The 14971-nt window shown below is 36.0% G+C and overlaps 1 protein-coding gene across 1 annotated transcript in view; it reads left to right on the forward strand.

Annotated features, from left to right (window-relative positions):
- The first annotated feature begins 2270 nt into the window (after positions 1–2270).
- The window catches only part of homer (protein), a 56273-nt gene continuing 43572 nt past the window's right edge, over positions 2271–14971 (forward strand). The window contains exons 1-3 of the mRNA XM_073090077.1: positions 2271–2366; positions 7763–7919; positions 14611–14742. Coding sequence (XP_072946178.1) covers positions 2341–2366; positions 7763–7919; positions 14611–14742 — 315 coding nt within the window. The 5' untranslated portion in view covers positions 2271–2340. The remainder of the gene's footprint in view (positions 2367–7762; positions 7920–14610; positions 14743–14971) is intronic.

Below are 14971 nucleotides of genomic sequence, written 5' to 3' on the forward strand. Positions count from 1 at the left end.
TAATGGGTAATTCTAAGCTAACTTAAACTGCTAAATAATCATATAATGGTGGCGTCCTCTGACACTGCACTTCTTTGTTTTATCACTTAGCTACCAAATATCTTTTTTGCGCGGCTGTGGAGGGTAATGACACAGTAGAAATATTTGTAGTGTGGTAATGATTTTTGTATGTATGTATGTATGTATATATGTATCATTCTTGAGCAAGCCTTACAGCCCAAATGGCTTGACGGATTTGAAAGTGGTTGAGCCCTTTGCGGTTCGACTCCGGAGACACTATGCCATACCTATTCCTACTATTTCCTACTACATAACAGCAGTGTTAATTAAGCGCTGCTGTGTTTTGGTTTGAAGGGTGTGGTAAGGGACATATTTATCCAAGACGTTCCAACTTAATCCTCCGGGACAACAACGCATCTGTAACAAGTGACCACCCTAGATAGGACTCTAATCTTATCTGGGGTTGATGTCAAGCTACGAACGGCAGTAGCCACTTACCATAAAAATAATATAAAAATCTGTGCCACGTCTATTACAAGTAGGTATCATATATGATCCGTGACACGCGGGTAAAACTTGAAACTCCTTGGGAAAAGGATGAATAGAATTCTACGAAATCGTGTCTCATGTTTAACCATATCATCTCATTTAATTTAATAGGGTAAAACGCTAGTCAAAAATAGAAAATAAGTATAGTCTGCGTAAAACAGCTAGTCCGCTCTGAATATATAAATGAATCGCGTCGGCATAGTAAATTGTATGACTACACCTGCTTGCAACAACTTCAGAGCGGACTAGCAGTCTGGCGCGGACTATACCTAAGTCATAGATTAGTAAAGATTACTCACTCCTAACACAAAATCTTCTCTAAAAATGTTTTTATTTGTCAAGAATTCAAAAAAAGAACTTACTAAAATAAGCCGTTTGTGGCTTCATTCAATTTCAAGGCGGCGAAGTATCTTTACTAATCTATGACCTAAGTACAAATCTATGGACTTAAGTAACAAATAAAAAATAAGTTCATATTTTGATATTTGTTTTAATGTTTATTTGAATACAATTGAAACCGGATAATGTATTTCAATATCAACGTAAGTAAATTTAGCCTTAATAAAGCGCATACGGCGATTGGCGTTCAATTTTTTATATAACACAACATTTACTTTCACTCCCAGCGCCATCTTGCACACTCGTTCGGTGATCTAGTTTAGGGCGGTTACGTCGCTTAGGGATGGCGATCTGAGATTGATTGTCGAATCGATCTTTTGGGCCAAAATAATCTATTATTTTAGTCGATGTTAATGGATCGGTTCAGTGAATTGATCTTTCATGCTAGAAAATTGAAAGTCGATTTTTCTCGACGATGGCTGAATGTGTTATTGATTTTTTTTTGCTGACGGACACGTATTTCAGTGCTTCTTTGGTTGACCTATTTTAGCTATCTTTGCCCTTTTTAGTTGAAAAAATCGAAGATCGATTTTTGGAAAATCGATTCATTGGGCCTCGATGTCTTTGTGAATCGATTTTTTACATTTCGATTCCAATCGATTCGAGAATCGATCTTTCTCGGAAATAATCGCCATCCCTACGTGGCATACAGAATTAACGATCTGAATAATGAATTGTGTGAAAAATCAATTCATTTCATTCTAGTTGTGCCACTGACCTGAATGTTGACAATAGGCTGTTAATTCATTTGAATAGATATTGTTAGTAACTGCGCTGAAATTATTTCAGTTGACAATGCGTGGGTAGATTACTATTTTATTGGTTACAATACTCTAAATACATCCGAGCTATTTTAATTAATTAAAGTTATACTAACGTTATTTCGCTGTGTTGTTACATCTAAATGACTATACTTTTAATATTTTTGGTTGAATTTATTTATTTCGTGGTTGGTTACATATAGCGTTTTGTTAGGCTGAATAGTGCCATCTAGTATGTAATAGTAGCATTTCAATTTTTTATCAGTTACATTTAACGTTTCCAGCGCCATCTCGTGTCAAGTAGCTATAATAGAAGTTACTACACTATTTCACAGATGTCGCCATTTAGAATTTTTTCTTAAGTATTTAAAAAGAACAAAATTATATTCCACTTTCTATTTTTTTTGAACACAGCAAATTTAATGGTATTCAATACGTAGTTCTTTATTATTTTTTATTAAAAAAAGATAATTGTTTAACTTTGTTGTTTATGGAAGCCGCAGATGTCATAACCGTCGCATGTTAACAAAATTAAAAAATTGCTTTAGTTTATGGCGCTCCCGCCGCATGACAGTTGTGTAGAAAAATTGGGAATTATGAAGTGAGGTATTTTAGAAATTATTGTGTTTAAATGACAGCAGGAAAAGAAACCATGGGGTGAGTTTAATTCCCTGGATTATATTTTATTTGATTCGGCATAAAATACTTATGTTAATTGGGGAGAAAGTGTCGAAAACTGGAAATCGAGTTTCGCCAATGCCTGGGTATTTTAGGGAGGGGTGGTGGATGCACTTTACCCATGCGAAGGGATAATTTTAGGTGTTTTTCTGTGGAAACTGGGAAGACGTTCCTATTTTCGGAAATTGTGATTTCTATTTGTTGCATTCTAAAATTTAATAATCTTTTATTACAAAAATAAAATGATAGTAAAAACATTTTACGCTCGGTTCGTTCGAGTTATCGGGTGATCATTGATTGCACTCGATCGAGTGCTTTTGCCCTCTAAGGTCGTCAAGGGACGGGCTGACCTGCTATATATAAAGCTTTTGTTCATACTTGAGCGATCTTTTAGTCTGTAAGGGTTGAAGCTCTAGTTACTGTAATTGCGCTCATTACACTCGATTGAAAGATGGAAAATGATTTCGTATTTATTTACGTACTTTAAATTTTCATACTTTTTAATAAAAAAATGTTTTGATATTTGAAACGATTTTTATGCACCATTGAATACGAAATATGCATGTAATATCTGGTATAAAATGTTATTTGCATCAGAAAATCTGTTGTAAGTATCAAGTTGTATAGGACTCCTATACAACATATCTTAATTATTCCTAGTGTGGTAGGGTTGTCATTTCTGGAGGGCTAAGGTACATTACCACACCCTTCAAAGCAACACACTAAAGAGGACTATACATCCCATGAATGAACATTGAAACTTAATTCATATGAACAGTTTCTTCATCTACAGTCACTTATAATTTAAAAAAAAACGCTTTCTACACTCACAGCCCCACACTAGGATTCCCTGTATCGTGGGTGCTATGGACACACACATAGACAAATACAAAAACACCCAGACCCAGAAACAGAAATCTAAATTCTTCATTTAGAAATTTGTCTGGCTGGGGATCAAACCCGGGACCCTCTGCGCGTCAGACCGGCATGGTGACCGCTCCGCCACGCGGGTCGTCATGTTATAAGAATGCCTTGTTTTGGTAATGGACACATGTACAAATTTTGAGTAGATTCATCACATAGTTTTACACTTAATTACAAATAACATTTTCAATGAATATTTTTAATACTGCTGTATTTTGTCTAAATTCCAGTACTGCTAGTCAAAGTTAGTAGTCAGTTTAACAACAATCAGGTCTGCATTAGGTCAGTAATGGATTATCGGTGAAATAAATAACCAATGGTTTTTATACTCAACATGCTGTTAGGATTCATCTTTGCGCTTGTCGTGGATATAAATGGATTAGATAGAACTAAAACGGGAGTCTTCATTCACCAATAAGTTGTTTGTCTTGTCATAGGATTGAACCCGAACCTTCTTATTGTGAGAGTACACTACTGCGCAGCTTGTCCCTTATGACCTCATAATTTATTTTTTAATATAACTGATGGCAAGTGTAAATAAAATTCTAGTTAGAAATTGACTTACACCATACAGTAAGGTTGTATACCTGTAAATTGTTTTAGCATTGACCTTAATGAGTTATGGTTTGAAGTTACGCCAACAAGTCTGCCATGCATTGTGTACCAATTTACCAATGTTTGTTCAAACGTATGCAATAGTTTTTACATTTGCATCTTTACAATACCATTGACATAAGCGCAAATATCATGCACTTGAGAAAAAAAGCATTTGATTCATTTCGCCTTCAATTGGATTTTGATCCAATTTAATGTTACATCATAGTAGTATCAAATAATTCACGGTTATTATAGTCAGCACCACACTGTTAGTCTGCTCTGTAGTTGTTGCGAGCAGGTGTAGTCATACAATTTGTTATGGTAACACTATTCATTTCTATATTCAGAGTGGACTAGCATTTTTGCATGGACTATAAATGAGAGTAAGCGTGGCATTGGATCATTTAGCATTGTAATATGTATTTTTGCTTATACTACACTGGGTTTGGAAGGTGATTGAACTCTTTGGGGGTACAACTGTTAAATCTGTTTCTGCCAAATAACAGCAGTGGTAAGTGCTGCTGTGTTCCATTTTGAAGGGTGTGGTAAGAGAGACATACATCCAAGGTGTTCCAATTTTAGTCCTCAGGGGGTAGAAACACCTGACTTCAGGTCAGAATTTTTTCTGTAATCACAGATGTCCATTGATGGCAGCCACTTCCCATCAGGTGGACTACATGGGCATACTTAGCTTCCTCTATATTATAAAAAAAATACTGGTTATATTGCATGTTGTGGTGATGCTGTGTTCTGTTTAGAGGGTGTGGTAAAGGAGAGATACTTTTATGTTGCATTTCAAAACAGTCCTCTCGTAGTAGTAAATCAAATCAAATTTCTTCATTCAAAATAGGTACTTTTTGAATGTCAATACAACTGCCACCATAACATAATCTTGTATAGATCTCCGATCCTGTCTTGTATTTATTATTATAGATGTAAGGATGATTGTGAGCAGAGTAAAATACTGACCATGTAATTCACCTGATGGTAAGTGAATTCTGCTGTTCTTAGATATCTGTAATCAACCCGAAATAAGAATTAGACATCTGTTTGCAATTGGTGACAGATACCTTGCTTCACCCTGAGGACTAAGTTGAAATGCCTCACATAAATCTCTCCCATACCTTTCAAATCCAAACAAAACAGCACTAGATACTGCTGCTATTATGATAAAATATTTTTGAAATCAAAAAGATAAGAATAATTGCATAATCTTTGATATAAAATTCTCGTGTCACAATGTTAGTTACCATACTCCTCTGAAACGGCTCTACCAATTTTCACCAAATTTTATATGCATATTAAGTAGGTCTGAGAATCGCCTACTATCTATTTTTCATATCCCTAAGTGATAAGGGTTGTTCACCCTTAACATTTTTTCTTTATATGGCAACACAACGTTTGTGGGGTAAGCTAGTAGTATATAAGATAGTACATAGTCCCAAAAGTGAATAATGCAATTTGTTGCCATAATCTTATCAAAAAATTCCTTCATAAGTTTCTCACGCGGCTGTCATATTATTGATTGGTTTATCAAGTGCCCTAAATTTCGATTGAACGTGCAACTATGACCTTTAATACCAGATAATATGAACTTATTTGGTCTGAGAGTTTCGGTAACATTGATACATTTTATTCGCAATGTTGTATGTGTTGTAATAGTCCAGTTTCGATTGAGTTGTGTGCGAAAACTATTGTGTTGTAATGGATCTTAAAACCGATGTTAAGTAAGACAATTATTATTAGAATATTGGTTACTTAGATGTACTATATTTTAGCGAATTTACTTGTTTTTTTAACTTGATAAATGGATAATAAGAATTAAATTATGCTTTTTGTGTTATAAGTGTTGATGAAATGGTTGGAAGTTTTGTAATGTAAATTAAATTGTGTTTTTGTACAAGACTGAAGTAGCCTCACTAGTCGCTACTGTCACCTATGGTCATCAGACATCTCCAACCAACTCCATATAAAACAGGGGCTTTACTTAATTGACCACCTTCAATTAAGACTTAATTATTAAGTAACTTTTGTGGATCGACTCCGGCGGCACCACCGCCACACCTATTTCTGCCTAATAACAGCAGTGTAAGGCGCTGCTGTGTTCAGTTTTGAAGGGTCTGGTAAGGGAGACAGACTTTTCCGAGGCGTTCCAGCTTAGTCCTCAGGGGTAGCGGCGCATCTGTGGCCGATCTCAGGTAGGAATATCTAAACCTACCTGGGGTTGATTACAGATGTCCATGGGCGGCAGTAGCCACTTACCATCAGATGGACTGCATGCTCGTCTACTACTCCTATATTATAAAAAAAAATACTTTACGCCGATCATGGACGCGTTGCTACTTCTAAGTATTAAATCACCTCATCTTTTTGTCAGCCTATTTTCCCTACCTACTTTTTCCCGACTTTTTCACCGTACATATGTTGTATGTCTCATTCTTTCACACTCACGCCCAGCAGCCCAAAAGGTATGATGGATTTGAAAAAATGAGGTGTTTTCGAATTATTCGCGGGAATGATATTGGCTATATTTTTAAGCAGTCTTGTTTTGTATTTAATAATAATTTCTAGCCTTTATGAGGCTAAAACACTCTCAAATTAAGGTTGCATTGAATACTTCAGTTTTTTTAAACCTATGACACAAATACTGCGTTGGTGTAAACTGTATTGTGCTGTAAAATAAAAGGAACATACAATAACGATTTTTTGTGATGTAGTGACAGTATTAACAATGGTTATTTGATACATACTCAGACGCCACACCGACTATTGTGGTGTATACAATTAGTTTTCCCACACAGCAATGGCTTTGACAAATGGAGAATTCATTTACACATCGGCTCTGTATATTTATTATTATTTTACTGTAATAGTATATTTGAAGATGGTAGAACGTTTTGTGGTTTACTGACACTTATTTGTGTTGTACAGCAGTATCGAGCTCTGTTTTGGTTTGATGGGTTTGGTAAAGGAGACACTTATATGAGATGTTTCAATTTACGTCAGTAATAAATTTTGAATCTGTCCAATTTTTACCTAGCAAAATTCGAAGTTTGATAACTTTTGCCTACGTAAGTTTTCAAATTTCAAGCTGTGATAGGAAAAAATATTTAAAATTGATAATTTTTTGCGAGTTTTAGTCTTTAGGGATAGTTATGCACCTGTGACCGATCACAAGTAGGACTCCAATACTATATAGCGTTGATTATGGTGTTCATGGGCATCAGAGGTCACTTACCTTCAAGTGGACTATATGCTTGTCTGCTACTACTATATTGGCTCTAGCAGACATGCTATTTTCAGTATCGGCGATCGATACTTTACCTACTTTTAGAAATCTGGATGCAGCAATCGAATGCCACATCCCGCCCACGTTTGATCTCTGATCGCAGAACGTGTACGAACATCCACGAATTTTAACATATGAGGTATCGTTGGATTCGTCTAAATTGTAGTATTCACTACGTTACCTTCCCTTTATACCCGACAGCCAAGGAAGGGTTATGTTTTTCGAGTGCATCTTGTATGTTAATTCCTTTATTTTAAATTATTTTTAATTAGTCAGGTTCGTGGTTTAAAGGGTGTGGTAAGGGAGACATACTTTACCGAGGCGCTCTAGCTTAGACCTCAGGAGTAGCGGCGCATCTTTGGCCGAGCTCAGGTAGGAATATCGATCCTATCTGGGGTTGATTACAGATGTCCATGGGCGGCAGTAGACACTTACCATCAAGTGGACTGCATGCTCGTCTCCTACTCCTATATTATAAAAAATGTTGTTTTATAATAATTACTAGTACCTAAGCTAAGCTAACGGCTAACCTAACCTAACCTAACCTAATTTTGTTTTCCAACAGAGAGCAGCCGATCTTTACGTGCAAAGCGCACGTGTTCCACATAGATCCGAAGACTAAGCGCTCGTGGATGTCGGCCAGCTCGGCGGCGGTGTCCGTGTCGTTCTTCTACGACTCCTCCAGGAATCTGTACAGGATCATCAGCGTTGAGGGGACTAAGGTATGTGGTATTGTATACCTATATGGGCAGTGATAGGTTGAAACGTGGCCTCTCAGTCGAGGGGCCCAGTTCGAATTTTAGGCACCTCTGATTTGCGTATTATAAAAAAGAATATAATCATCACTTGCTGTAATGGCGAAGGAAAACATTATAAGGAAGCCTAAACGATTGGAAGATCTTTAAATAGTTCTCAAAGGTGTGTAAAGTCTACCAATTCGCTTTTGAGTAGCACAGTGCACTATGCCCTAAAACATTCTCTTTCTGAGAGGAGACCCGTGACGAACAGTGGGACTGTAATAGGTTTACGACGACGATGTATTGCTATAGATAATGTTGCTAAATGTGCTACTACGACTACCAGATTTAAGGGTTGCAGGAGTCTGTTAAACGATGGTTTAATTATGGTGTTTTAATTTATACGAATTGAATCACAACTTTTCACTTTCTATTATTGTTTCTCTGTGGGGGCGGTATTGATTTCAACGTCGGGTTGATTATTGCGTCGTAGGACTGCGATTTAATGCGATATTACGACTCGAATTTTCTCGATAAGTTCATTAATTTCGCTCGTGATGTTATATATAACGGAATATACGAGAGTAAAAGGAAAATTCTGATATTCATGGTCGATACATGTGTGAATGAAGAACAAGGTGGTACAACCCTTTGTGGTTCGACATTACCGCACATCTGCTTGTGCCCATTAACCCGGCGAGCATGAGGTGAAAAAGAAATGAAAGAAAGTTTATAATCATGAAATAATATTTTATTTTTAGTTTTTTTCTTACACTATGTAATTATGGTTAAAAAAATTTAAAGGTTTATTAAAATTAAATTTTCAACTAAAAACATTACTCTTTGGAGTGTAAATTGACTTAAAACATAAGAAAAATGAGATACTCTTCTAAGAAGAATTAAAAATATATTTTTTAATTAGAAAAATCAATTTAGGCACTATCGTTTAGATCAGCACAATTTTCACATGTCAATTTTGCATGCTCCATACATATGGGCTTACCACAAGCGCTGCATGAGTGTTTGGTTTTCCTATCCTTCTTGGATGGACAATCCTGGCATCTCACATATCGCCCTGGTACATTTACATGTTTGGGTGAGAGCTCGCCCAGCCGTTTTAGGATTCGCTGGTGAATGTAGCTGGGATTTTTTTTTTCGATTTTCTTGTACGAAGTTGTTCGTATATCATTGATAAACCCAAATTACGAATAAATTCTGTTCTCTTTATTCCAATGTCTTTATTCATGCTCGGTTATGATATTTTCTGACCTAACCCTCACATTTGGACGCTGAAAATTCTTGTACCACTTTGAACCATCTTTGGATATATAGAAAGGCCCACGTACATGCCGAGAAGCTGATACTCTTGCACTGAGAAGAGACAAGGGTAATTCATCCTCGGGATCGCTTTGTGGTTTATTAGTTACAGCATCTTTTTGTCTAATGTTAGACGAAACGTCACCGGGGTCATCGCCCTCTTGTTCCGTGCCAGAATTCACCGCGTGTTCACTACATTGATCAGTTTCTCCTTCCGAACTGGAGTCATCTGAAGAATCAGTTGCAGCCTCCTCTAACATAGCACCATCCAATCCATTCTTCTTGTCTTTCACGATCCATTTCGACCAGGAACTAAAAATAAAATAAAAAAAAAAGTTGCTACTAAAATATAAAATTAAAATGATATAAACTTGTAATGTAAAATCATAAATAATAACAAAAGTAATAAAAGAACAATAAAAATTAATTACATAAAAAAATACTTAAAAAATGACGTGGGGTATTACATACCCGTGACAGGTTTGCTCACGAATTACTCAGCCGATGTCCGGCGCAACACTGCGATCACGCCACTGTCCCCTCCTGCAAACCCTAGCCCGCAGGTACTGAGCGCACGAGTGTGGCCACACGAATATTTTAAAAAATACATAACTTTTTAAGTATACCCGGGTATGAAATACCCTGGGTCATGCTCGCCGGGTTAACAGCAGTGTTAAGCGCTGCTGTGTTCTGGTTTGAAGGGTGTGGTATGGGAGACATACCTTTTCGAGGCGTTCCAGCTTTATTCTAAAGGGGTAGCGGCGCATTTGTAGCCGACCTCAGGTAGGAATATCTAACCTTACCTGGAGCTAATTACAGATGTCCGTCAGTTGGACTGTATGCTTGTCTACTCCTATATTACATAAAAAAAGATCTGCCAAACATGAAAATTAGTTAACCCGTAAAACTGGAACACAAACAGACGCACTTATTTATACATTTTATAATATTAGTAACATGCTGTATACATAAAATCATTATTCAAGTCACGGCTAGTTTCAGATGAAACTACACGTAGAATATATTTACTAGTATATTGAAGTAGACACCGTTTCACTAGGGAATAGCTGAGAGGATACCAAAGGCTTCCTAAGATTATATATGACGCAGTAGGGTTGTATATTATCTTAGTTAGTTCATATACAGGATGATTTTATTATTTTTTTTTTGCGTTGAAGTGGGACTGTAATGTTATGATAATTATTAAGAATGCTAGACTAATAAAATGTTACAATTTTTGGTTCTTAGGGTGTAAAAATCTGGGGATGCAATTAAATTTTTATACGTCAAGAGAGGGTTAGTTTGAAGATAAAACCAAGTTTGAGGTGTCGTAACTTTTCAGCCGCTCTCTTGGAAAAGAGCAATTCAAAATGCTCTGACGTCAATTTTCTTTAAAATTGCTTCATTTTTTTAAATAAACTTTGTTCAAAAACGAAGTTAGTAACACAAAAAGATCAAGCTTTTTTGTAACTTACTTCGTTATTTTTGATTATACAACAAAAACTTATAGAAGTTGTCGATAATTCAATTTGGGGCGGCTCTTCGAAATTTTCTTTGTGGTGAAAACAGTTCACCTTATAAAGCGTGAAAAAGATTTACTTTAACCTGATGATAAGTGGCTACTGCCGCCCATGGACATCTGTAATCAACCCAAGATAGGATAAGTCTTACGATTCAATTTCGGGATGCAATTGTTTTTACAAATTTTCTTTGCGGTGCAAACAGTTTACCTAAAGCGTAAAAACGATTTACTTTATAATTATTTAGGGATACAACGTAAAATTGAAAAACCATTCCGGGAGCACGATTGTACTACAGTTAGTATCACGTAACAAATAAAGCAATCTTAAATCTCAATTCCCGTAGCGGATTTCCGACTGCTATCTTACGATAAAGATCGGGCGATCTTAAATTTCAAATGTCCCCAGGGAATGGTTTAACGAGATGTTTAATGATAACAATCATTATTGTCTACTTGTCTTACAGCTAAACAATAGTGTTGTTTGTTTAAAGTGGTATGATGTTTTGGTTTTTGTTTGATTGCGGAAGGTAATATTGTACGTACTATGTTTCGTTCTTTAGCACGCCCTGAAGCCCAAACGGTTTGGTGGATTTTGATAATTTTTTATTTTTATTTTTAATGGTAGTAGGTAAAAATATAAGTAGATAGCAAACGAGAATGCAGTCTATCTGACGTCTAGTGGCCAGTGCCACCCGTGAACATACATAATCAACCTCAGATAGGATTAGAGACTAAACTGAATCACCTCGGATAAGCCTATCTCCTTTACTCTTCAAACTAGAAGCACTGCTATAACGTATGCCTGCTCCAGATCGCCTTCTGTAGTGGATATACCCATGTCCATCAGTGGGACGTACCTAAAAGGCGAGCATTACGTAGCAATATATTATTATGAGGAACTATTTGACCTGATGCCTACGTCACCATTCCTCCATCGCACCACTCACCGAAGGATGAAGTTCCATCCACACCAACTGGACCCGTGGCGGTCCTCCACAGTTCGGTTTGCACGGACATTCTTGCCACGAACGTGCAAGATGTGGAATGAACTTCCTCCTGAGGTATTCCCAGAGCGCTATGACATGGGGCTCTTCAAAAAAGTTGCAAAAAGAGCTCTCCTTCAAAGCCGGCGATGCATTGGCGACTCCTCTGGTGTTGCAAATGTTCATAGGCGACGTTGCCTACTTTCCATCAGGTAGCACGTCTGCTTTATCGGTAGGCTCAAACATATAAAAAAAAAAAATTAAACATATTGCAATACGCATTCATGTGTTATGCGGAAGTGCGGTTCCGTTCAGTTGGCGTTTGGATTTCTAATGGCGCTTACATTGACCTGACAGCTGATGGACTTTGGTAAAAAAGGAAGAATATAATGTGTTACAGAATACGGAAAAGTATAGTCCGCAAGGTCTAAGCTGAGTTTTGCATTTGTGTGAGTGCACATGGATAGTGTAGGTGTGAAGTCAGATTACGTCGTTTAATTGATTTAAACCGGTTTATACTGCTTTTTGGCAATCGTTCATCTTCTTCACTTCTTGTACTGGTAGCAGATATGTTTAATTTTTAATATTTTGTTTTTGTGTTCGATGTTTAAGTAAAATAGTATCCGGTATACATAAACGTGAATGTGGCGAATAATTTAAAATATTATTTTATTTTTTGTTGAAATGTAATTTAAAATAACACATATATTTTTTTTAATTAACTAAAAATGAAACGTTAATACTAGGTGCAATTCACGAAATTGAATCTTATAAAAATGTGAAGACAGACTAAAAATTAAAAAATACTTTGTAATAGTTAAATCCACCATTTTTCTACATTGTACAATTTTCAAATCACAGACTTAGTTCTAATTCTATCTAGACTTGCGTGAAAATTTTCGCGATAAGCTTTTATTATAGAAAATCTAAACTTTTATTATAAAAATCTACTATGTAACAAAATGGTGGGTTTAAATACTACAATGTTATTTTAATTAATTTCATCGCATATTGTAAAAACATTTTTTACTATATATTTTTTTAAACAAGAATACCTCTTCAACTATGTACCGAACTAAAAATAATAAAATTTATTTTTGAAAGTTTTTTATCTGACTCTACTTTTGTGTTCACTCACACTAATGCAAAGCTCAGCTTAGAACTCGCGGTCTTTACCAATATAATTGATTTTACTACCGAGTTACCATTGTAACGCATAATCGCAGATTAATTGTCATTTGTTTATCAAAACAATTTTTACAAAAAATACAACCGATTTCTATGTCACTACAAAGTAAATAATTAAAAAAATCAAAAAACCCGACTGCACTATAAAAGCTGAAGTAGAATTACCAAAAACGGTGAAATAGGTCTTTTATTATTTTTATGCAGAAAGCCAAATACAAAGTTTCATAGTAGGTATCTGCTTCAAAATCAAAAGATGTTCAACCAATATTATCCTATTTTATTTATCCTCGTATAGCATTTACGCTATATAAAGAACCTATGAGTAAAAATCCAGCACTCTCAAGTTCTGCGGTTTCCCTTTGCGTTGATCTTTATCACAGCAACACACCAACTCATTTAGTCAGACAGTCATCTCGATGAGTTATATATATGTATATATAATAAAATGTATGTGTAATCTCTTTTAAGTCGCTTCATTTATTTTGATATCCTACTCGATAAGTTTGGTTAACTTTTTTTAAAACGTGTTACTATTTCGCAAAAACAATCCACCATTTAGGCTCCATAAAGTATATAACTTCAGTAATTCAAAGTTCCGGTCATTATTTTACCTCATAATGGTTAGAATTTCATTATTTTTATCCAACAAGCCAAATACAAAATTTCATAGTGTTTGCTTCAAAATTGACGATTGTTTAAATGAACTTTTAACCCTTATTTTACGCTCTACGGGGTTAATTTTTTGGATGGGGATAAATAGGTGTGTCCTTGTTCCTATCCAGAAAGCCAAATACAAAATTTTGTAGCAGTTGCTACAAAATTAAAGAATTTCAGAAAAATTGTTTTCCCCTATTTTACCCTCTTAGGGGTATAATTTCCAAAAGGCCTTTCTTAGTACTTATTTAAGCTATATAGCAAACCTTTGTGCAAAATTTCAGAACTCTAAGTTGAGCGGTTTTGGCTGTACTTTGATTTCTAAAAAATGAAAAAGTCATTTAGTTAGTCAGTCAGTCAGTCACCTTGCTGTTTTATATGTATACAAATATGTTTTCATAATCTCCGTTTAATTTACTTTCATTTGATACCCTATTCGATAGGTTCGGTTAACTTTTTTTTTTAAACGTGTTACTATTTCGCGCCAAAAATCCGCCATTTTATTTATTTTTTTCTTATACCTATCTAAGGACACTCGGGTCATTGAGACGTATATAATGACAACTTAACTGTCGAAATTCATCCAGCCGTTTGTTAGATCCGATCAAATAAAGAAAGACAAACATACAAGATACGCGCGAAAAACATAACCCTTCCTTGGCAGTCGGGTAAAAATACTCAATATATTTTGTTGGATAACGGCGTAAACAGCGTGTCCAATATGAGCGCCGACTTCAGAAATATGTACTAAACCAACATATATTTCAATAATTTTTTATTAGAATTTCAGAAGTGCCAGGGATTTAAACCTCGGACCCCTCGGCTGAGAGGCCGAGTTTCAACCATAAGGCAGCTCCTATATTATATAAAAAATCTCTGCAACAACAACTACAACAAATGGTCGTCCTATGCCGCGGTGTGACTTCGCCGCATGGCGCAGGGTTTTCGGGCCTCGAGGGATCCCTCCTCAAAAATCCCAAAAATCTCTACACATAATCTGTTTTGTTCGCAGGCGGTGATCAACAGTACCATAACGGCGAACATGACGTTTACCAAAACCTCCCAGAAGTTCGGACAGTGGAGCGATGTGAGAGCGAACACGGTGTACGGGCTAGGCTTTGCTAGCGAGAGTGAATTGGGGAAGGTGGGTACTATATTTCATTTCCATATAAACTTTCTATGTTATAGTATAGTTGTTATTGTCGTGTAGTACACAATTGGTTATATATGTTAAGTTGTGATCGACGGAAAATGGCGCTACTATCGCTTGAGCAACTTTTAGCTTTAGCGACCGACGCGACTGTCAAAATTGCTTGGCGATTCCAATAGATTAAGGATCAAAATTGTTGCCTACGCAACTATTGCTCAAGTAA

Source organism: Epargyreus clarus, unplaced genomic scaffold (genome assembly GCF_041222505.1).
Source record: "Epargyreus clarus isolate Ecla_fem2 unplaced genomic scaffold, WU_Ecla_fem_2.2 ptg000032l, whole genome shotgun sequence".
NCBI classification, from domain to species: domain Eukaryota; kingdom Metazoa; phylum Arthropoda; class Insecta; order Lepidoptera; family Hesperiidae; genus Epargyreus; species Epargyreus clarus.